General features: G+C 38.7%; 1 protein-coding gene across 2 annotated transcripts in view; it reads right to left on the minus strand.

The window, feature by feature from the left end:
- The window catches only part of SEL1L2 (sel-1 suppressor of lin-12-like 2 (C. elegans)), a 145,275-nt gene that overhangs the window by 30,658 nt on the left and 105,827 nt on the right, over positions 1–8,790 (minus strand). For both annotated transcript variants that reach the window (XM_011962567.1, XM_011962574.1), the window contains 5 exons: positions 8,549–8,602; positions 8,032–8,091; positions 7,860–7,941; positions 6,377–6,531; positions 5,436–5,492 (listed from right to left, as the gene is read on the minus strand). In XM_011962567.1, the coding sequence (XP_011817957.1) occupies positions 5,436–5,492; positions 6,377–6,531; positions 7,860–7,941; positions 8,032–8,091; positions 8,549–8,602 (408 nt within the window). The remainder of the gene's footprint in view (positions 1–5,435; positions 5,493–6,376; positions 6,532–7,859; positions 7,942–8,031; positions 8,092–8,548; positions 8,603–8,790) is intronic.

Raw genomic sequence — 8,790 nt, forward strand, 5'->3', positions numbered from 1 at the left:
TCAGCCTCCCAAAGTGCTGGGATTACAGATGTGAGCCACCACACGCGGCTATAAGGATTTTATTTTATTTTAAAATAAAAAATACAAAATAGAAGCCACTGAAGATCTATAAATGTTAGGGAATCCTGAAGATAAAATGCCTGGAATCATCTAAGTGTCAGCTGGAGAGGGGAAAGTTATAGCAATGTACAAGTTACTAAATGAGAGAACAGTAATATCAAAAATAAAAGTGTATCTCATGAATCTCTCTACTGAGCTGTGACCAAAATATGTCCCCAGGTAACTGTGTAAATTACACAAATCACATTATCTCCTGGTCTTGGTTTCCTTATTCAGATTCTCCTCCTCTGTGCTCTCAGGGCACCTCATCCTGTCCGTATTGTGGCATTCATCCATTGATTTCATTATCTACTATTTTGTCTCCTCCAATGTTGAATCTTCTGTACTTAGCATAGTGTGGGCTATATGTTAGGTATCAGCAATGAATGTCTATCCATCTCTAAAACAAGGCAGCTGGACTTTAATCTTTATGGGCTCTTCTTGCTCTAGTATTATGATTCTGTAAAATCATTTTCAAAGTCCAGTTTAGTAATTTGGCTCTCAAATATCTTGTAATAGAGACTTTTGAAAAAAGTTTCATTCTGGGAAATCAGTGAAATTTTAAAAGAAAGTAACTTGTTCTCCAGAAGCAAATATAAATCCTGTAGTTTTCCCCACCCTTAAATATAATTTTTTGATAAAGACCTAAAGGAATTGAGACTCTGTCTCACACACTGCTCCACTGTCATGGCTTACTTAGCATTTCATTCCCTTTTTTTTTTTCATTTTTAAAATTACATGTCCATAATACTATTGCTTCAATTATATAAATCTTTATTAAACACCACATGAAACTACCACCAAGAAAGCTACCTTGATGGATATACATGAGCCAACCTGAGTTCTTGTTCTTGAAGAGTTAAGATCAAGTATCCATCCATCAATCCATCCATCCATTGATCCTTCCTTCCTTCCTTCCTTCCTTCCTTCCTTCCTTCCTTCCTTCCTTCCTTCCTTCCTTTCTTCCTTTATTAACTGAGCACCCATCATCATATTTCACAGATTCTAAGATGTACATCTCCTCCCACCTCATTTCAATCAGGACATTTCTTACTGTCGATGGCATATTATAATATATATTGGTAGTTTTTTTTTATTCCTCAGAACATAAAATATTTGTGTGTCTTACAATTGCTGGTGTCTTAGTATGAAATATAGTATGCCCCAGATATTATGTTAAGTAAGTAAAGTTTTATTATTTGAACCCATATCTCTCTTTTAAAAAAAAGATCATGATTTTTCACTGACTATAAGCAAATCTGTAGTTTAATCAGTTTGTAACATTTCCCCTAGAATGAAATGCCAAGAAAATGTATTGTTCTAAAAATCTTTATGAATACTTTTTTTTTTTCTTTCTTGAGATAGAGTCTTGCTCTGTCACCAGGCTGGAGTACAGTGGTGTGATCTCAGCTTACTGTAACCTCCGTCTCCTAGGTTCAAGCAATTCTCCTGCCTCAGCCTCCTGAGTAGCTGGGACTACAGGTGTGCGCCACTATGCCCAGCTAATTTTTGTATTTTTAGAAGAGATGGGGTTTCACCATGTTGGCCAAGATGGTTTCAATCTCTTGACCTTGTGATCTGCCCACCTCGGCTTCCCAAAGTGCTGGGATTACAGGCATGAGCCACCGTGCCTGGCCTGAATACTTCTTTCATCTCTGACTCTGTAGATCATCCTGAGAAGAGATGGTATTAGCTCTTTTTAAAAATTTTTTAATGGGTAGCAGGATAGACAAAGCAGTTGCCCTTACAAATTTGATATTATTCCTCTGCTAGGTTTAATTTAATTATGCTTTATCCATTTTAATAATATTCACCCAAACATCCCGCTTTCCTAATCCAATTTACTCTGAGCCTGCATATATTTAGAAATGCAAATAAAATTAAAATCTATGTGTAGAAATTTCAAGATAATGTAATCAAGTATACAGTATTTTTCAATAATTAAGAATTTGGTCAGGGGGAGGGTAAAAATGTTTTCTGTGATGACAACTCATGAGAGAGATTAGTTCAACCAAACAATGAGGAAGGAAAAGACAGGCAAGCTAGTTATTTCCAGGTATTTTGAAATTTAATTTTCTGAGCAGTGGACTGGAGTATTTAAGAAGAAGAGTCTTATACTAATAATTCTCTTTGGTGGACTGAAATATTAGCATACTGGCTCAAGTGGTGGTCTTCAGGCTGAGGACTGTAGTTAAGAATAAGGTATTGTATATTTCAAAATAACTAGAAGAGAGGATTTTGAATAGAACATGACAAAGAAATGACAAGTGTTTGTGGTGATGGATTCGCAGATTACCGTGGTTTGATAATTACATAATGTATACGTCATATTTGCATACATATGTATATATTACATAATGAATATATTATGTAATGATCAAAACATCACAGTGTATCCCATAAATATGTACAATTACTATGAGTCAATTAAAAAAGAAAATAAAATAAAAAGAAAAGAAAACATTATCCTCTCTGAGGAGGTGAGACTTGGAAAGATGAGAAGTGAGGCATGAAAAGAGCTGCAGTAATAGCCTTTTGGAAACTGGATTTATCTTTGTATCTTCCCTCTCCCTTATGCATCTCCCCTGCCTTCCAAGTTGATTCTGGCACAGCTACACTATGGTATGTTACAAGAATGACCGCAGTACTTTGCAGCTCTGCTCATTGAGAGGAGAAGCCCATTTCCCTACCTCTCCAAGCTTGCTGGCCTTGTGATTTGCTTTGGCCAAAAGAATGTGGCAGAAGTGATTTGTCAGTTCTGAGCTCAGGCCTCAAGAGACTTCTGCTCTGGTGTTCTTAGAACTTTTGACTGCCATGTGGAAAGCTTGGGCCAGTTGGCTGGAGCATGAGACCACATGGAGAGGGACCTCAGTCATTCTAGCAGTCACAGAGGAAGCCATCATAAACCAGCCAGCGCTAGCTAATGTTCCAGCGAACTGCAGATGCATGAGCAAGCCCAGCGAAGATTATCTGAGCCTGGCCCAGATCAGAATTGCTCAGCTGAGGCTAACCAAAATTGCTGACCTGTCAAAATCATGAATTAAATAAATGGTTATTATTGAAAACCACCTAAGTTTGGGACTGTTTAAAATGCAGACAAAGATAACTGATAGATAAGTCAATTTGTCGTAAGGTTTGATATTTCAACTGGAGTCCTCCATTCAAGTTCAGGTTCATTAGGCTGAGAGAAGAAAAAAGGACCAGCCTGTGCTTACCCCAGAGAATACCTGAACCACAAGGATGGTTCTGGAATTAAACTCGTCTTCTTGGGATATCTGGAAGCAGAAGGCCCAACCCACTATCAGAAAGAGCTAAAGGAAACTGAGAGATCATGTCATTTCTTCTTCTTGCTTTATAAATGAGGGAACAGATTTTAGAGGCTGTTTTTTGTTTTGGCCTGGGTCAAATGAAGTTTAATGGAAAGAGCTCAGGTTTTGATTTCTGAAGGCCTGAGTTCAAATTCTGCTTCTTAAACAATCTTACTTCCCAGTTGTGAGCCTTGAAGCAATTTATTTTATGTCTCCAGCCTCTGCTTCTTATTTGTAAAACAGATGCAATAAAATCTTATGAATGAGCCCACAGGAGATCCTGGCTGGGCTCCTGGGTGACACTCAGCTGCCTGGCTGCTACACAACAGCTCTAGGATCCTGCCCTGGGATTGCACTTCATCCTCACCTGGAGGCAGCTGCAGCTGCCATCCTGGTGACCACAGTGGCTGGAGCTGACTGAAGTACCAACTTTGTGGGATTTTATTGCACTGTACAAAGATTAGTTTGTCTTCCCTACAGCTGAAGCTAGGGTGCCCTCACATCCAAATTTCATGTTTATGGAAAATAAGGAAGCCTTCCTAGTTCCACATTCTATGATTAACATGAGAAACTCATTGCAGGCTGAAATCTGACAGAGTAATATTATGAATCCAGATCTTCCCATCTAAGAAGCTAAAACTTTGGTTATGATTAAGATGAAAGAAAAATCTGTGGATCTTCAACTGAGCTGTCTTGGGGTGAATATGCTTATTTAAATTCCTACCTATTTTATCACATTTTATGAAATGACTTCGACATTTACCTGATGTTTACTGGACCTCATATAAAATACAAATTATAGTACCAAAGACACATTCATAAAATAACACAAAATGAAATGCAAAGTAATAACAGATCACTTTTTTAGGTAATAGCCTTATAAAGTAGTTGTTTCTATCACTTAGCCATTGGGACTATGTTGAAATAGGCTATGTGTTCCTTTGAGACAAGGAGCATGTGGCTGCTATAAATGAAAAGTGCAGCAAAATCATCTTTAAAAAAAAAAATCCAGTTACTTCCCAGGTCTGTGGTGATGTAGGGCCTTGAAACCACTATCAGAATCTAAGCAAGAACTCATCCCATGACCCTGGCATCTTACAGAGGAGGATCCTGTGTAGGTCAAGTTCATTTGTTCATTTGCTTTTTTCTTCACTACAAATTTGAATGGTTAATTAACTTTTTTTTCTTTTTCTTTTCTTTTTTTTTTTATGGAGTCTTGCCCTGTCGCCCAGGCTGGAGTGCAGTGGCATGATCTGGGCTCACTGAAACCTCTGTCTCCTGGGTGCAAGTGATTCTCCTGCCTCAGCCTCTCGAGTAGCTGGGATTACAGGCATGTGCCATCACACCCGGCTAATTTTTTGTAATTTTAGTAGAGACGGGGTTTCATCATGTTTGCCAGGATGGACTCAATTCTCCTGACCTCGTAATCCACCCGCCTCAGCCTCCCAAAGGGCTGGGATTATAGGCGTGAGTCACTGTGCCCGGCCGGTTAATTAACCTTTTAACCTCACTGGGATAAGGTAAGGTTAAGCAAAATGATTGAAAGGAGCTTTGCAAATGTATAAGGATGTTTAATATATTTTTAATTATATTAAAAGCAGTCTGTCTTCTGATTTAGCCAAATGGGGATGAAGTTGCTTCTCAGGCTCCTTAGCGGTGATCCCCAGGTGGACTCTGCGTCTGGCCTTGGGTTCAGGCTGGCAGGTGTGGATATTCTCTCTCCTAATCCCGGCCCAAGGTGTGTGTGAGTGGGCAGAGACTAGGTTCTCCTGCAACATGGATACTCCCCTGCCTCGATTGCTCCTCAGAAGTCCCTTCCCCTTTGTTCTTGAAGGCAGGTGGGCAAGTGCTCCCTCTGGAGAACTTAGTTCTGCCTAAGAAGCTGGGAAGCATAGTTGACCAAGAAAGCATCAGTGGGCTTTCTGAGCAACTCTTCCACCTCTCCCTCTCCCCGCTTTCACTTCCCTGCCAGCCTCCCTCACTATTACCTTCCCCACCCCATGTGACTGGATCTTGAGATTGACTTACGTGGTAATCCTGATCCAGACCTTTCCTCCCAATTAGATGTAATTGTCCAAGAGAGACCTAGGAACGATGAGTTTGGCAATCATTTTAGCAGCAGTATTACTTTAAATAAATAAAACATTTATGTGGTGATTCTACTGTAGTATGTTGATTGTTGGACGCATTTGAAATGTCCTGAAAAATTTAGGGAAACATTCCAGACTGTATCATTTATTGGGTAATTGGTTGCTGCTGGATATATGGCTTCCTTAGTGGCTGGAAGCCAGCCTGCCGGGGTACAGAATCACCCAGGCACATAAACCTAGGGGCTTTAGCTCTTGACCTTCAAAGATTGTGCAAATACTGTCCTGTTCCCAAACATAGAACCTTTCTGGATTGTCGTAGTTTATTCCTATTAAAACCAACATTGGGGCCGGGCGCAGTGGCTCACACCTGTAATCCCAACACTTTGGGAGGCTGAGACGGGCAGATCACGAGGTCAGGAGATCTAGACCGTCCTGGCTAACACAGTGAAACCCCGTCTCTACTAAAAATACAAAAAATTAGCCAGGCACGGTGGTGGGCGCCTGTAGTCCCAGCTACTCGGGAGGCTGAGGCAGGAGAATGGCGTAAACCCAGGAGGCAGAGCTTGCAGTGAGCGGAGATTGCGCCACTGCACTACAGCCTGGGCGACAGAGCGAGACTCCATCTCGAAAAAAAAAAAAATTAATTAAGTTTTAAGGAAGAAATGCAAAAACATTGCTATTATTATGGCAACTAGTTCTCCAGTGGGCTACAGGAACTGCAAGTAGCAGGGAACAAAACAGGAGTAGGGCGAAAGGAGGGCGTGTCTCTCCCCTTTCCTATTTAGGATGGGGTGTTGTTCATCCCTCCAGGACTCAGAAAGAATTAAGGCCCTTGTAATTTTCATGTTCTAAAAACTCAATCTCATCTGTATACATTACTTGTATGTGAACATCTCCTCTTTCTGCCAAAAATTTATAGTATTGGTATATGTCCCAATCCAAAATCTCACTGTTAGAACTCAGATTTTCAGGTCTTTCTGTTAGTCTCACTTTTTCCACTGGAACACCTTCACTTTTTTCAAATGTGTCAGCAACTGTGAATAAAAACAAGCCAGAGAATAGCTAGAAAACAGAGGCTGCAAGAGATAACAGTCAATTTAGAGAAAACACCGTTAGCTTATTATCTTAAATTGTGCAGAAATCTGTTCAACTAATAGAGACAGAAGATCCATGAAAAGTAGAAATTTGCAGATTTTTGGCCAGGCACAGTTGCTCGTGTCTGAAATCCCAGCCCTTTGGGAGGCAGAGGCGGGCAGATCACTTGAGGTTAGGAGTTCGAGACCAGCCTGGCCAACATGGTGAAACCCTGTCTCTACTAAAAATACAAAAATTAGCCAGGTATGGTGGTGCACGCCTGTAATGCCAGATAGCTGGGAAGCTGAGGCATGAGAATTGCTTGAACCCAGGAGGCGGAGGCTGCAGTGAGCAGAGATCGAGCCACTGTGCTCCAACATGGATGACAGAGGGATACGCTGTCTCAAAAAAAAAAAAAAAAGTACAGATTTTTGTTTTTTGGGTTTTCTAGTTCTTCTTTGCAACCTATGCAAGTATTGTATCAACTTGAATCAGACTTTACAGAAGATCTTGACCAAAAAGACTCACGGAAAGGGGATATTTTAGGAGCAGACAACTCACTCTATCCATAATTTTTTTCTGGTACTAAGACTGTAATACAGGTATAATCACTGCTCTTTAATTACTTCCTATGGATAGTCTGAAAATAAATATAAATATGCTTGAATACACCTAACAAAGTGTGCAGTTTGAAATATATATAGTAATTCAAATTTCATTAAGCACATGAAATGATCTTGTTATATATAGCATCTTAAATTCAAAACTATTTTTTTTCCTCCTTCTTTCTTTTCTCAGATCCTCATAGTGCCAAAGATGTGTGTTTAGATGTTATTCTGATTACATTTAGACTAATGGTTGCTTGAATTGTTCTCACATGTGGTGATAGATACCTCCAATGTATGTACCTTACATTCATTCCTTTAGGAATTTTTGGCAGTCATCCCATATTCTAAATGTTATATTTATGGTAACTGCTTAATATTTATTGGTGTTACATTCAAATTCTCAGTAAAGGAAAGATCATCACAAAAGCAAGTAAAACAGAATTGTTTGGGGATACATATTAACGAAAATAAAAACTGAGTATAATCTTTTAAAATTATTTGGAAAGTAGCTATTAAGGAAACAGAAACTCTGTATTATATTAAAATAATTGTATTACAACATGTTAAGAACATACACTTTTGATATTTTCATAAGTTTATATCAATTGAACTGTTATTGATTCATTTTTCTAATTCCTTGGCAGCTGTTTATTTTTAAATAAGTTATGTGGATTACTTACTATGATCTGCCACTTTCTTGTAATAACTTAGGGCAACTTCACAATTCTGTAGAACATTGATTCCTGACAAATATCTGTACCCCTAAAACACCAACAGATGCATCTTAATATTCAAGACAATGCTGTATTTATGGTATAAAAATTTGGTCCCGAGAATATTCTGTTTACAAACCAAAATCATCTGGGACATCATGCTTCCTCCAGCACTTCCAAAGGTGTAATATATCAGTGCCTAAAGTAAAAACAAACAAACAAAAAACCCCCCAAACCAGGTTGGCCATTTAAATTTGAAACTCAAACCAACGATTCCTTTTTTATTCCTAGTCTCACAATGACCCATTGGGTTACTCCAAAATAAATTTCAAATTTTACTCTCCTTTGTAAAGATGGCTGCCGTTTATTAGGGGTTTACTAATCTCTGGAGTCTGTGATAAGGGCATTGTATGAGATATTTCATTTAATCATCATAATTTCCCTATGAAGCAGATACTATCTATCTTCAATGAAGAAGTTGACTTATGAGGCTTTAAGAAACTTATGGCATAAGAGCACTACATTTCTTTGACTATTAAGCTGGCGCTTTCAGCTACTACACTAGAGTGAACCCCTTTAATTAATGAGTAGATTTTATTCAATGTCCCTTTTAAAGAAATCAATTTTGTTCCAGAATAAAACAGAATGACCTTTACCTTAGCTTGATCATATTCCATTCCTATTCCATAAGAAGACAAAAATCCTAATGCCTAAAGCACAAAAGAAAAAACACAATTTAATCAATTTATCTCATATTTATTCTTATCTATATGGATAAGGGATATCTTAAATGTCTGCTTCATAATTTGCATTAATTTCTTTTTTTTTTTTTTTTGAGACGGAGTCTCTCTCTGTCGCCCAGGCTGAATTGCAGTGGCATGATCTCAGCTCACTGCAA

Source organism: Colobus angolensis, unplaced genomic scaffold (genome assembly GCF_000951035.1).
Source record: "Colobus angolensis palliatus isolate OR3802 unplaced genomic scaffold, Cang.pa_1.0 Scaffold117, whole genome shotgun sequence".
Lineage (NCBI taxonomy): Eukaryota > Metazoa > Chordata > Mammalia > Primates > Cercopithecidae > Colobus > Colobus angolensis.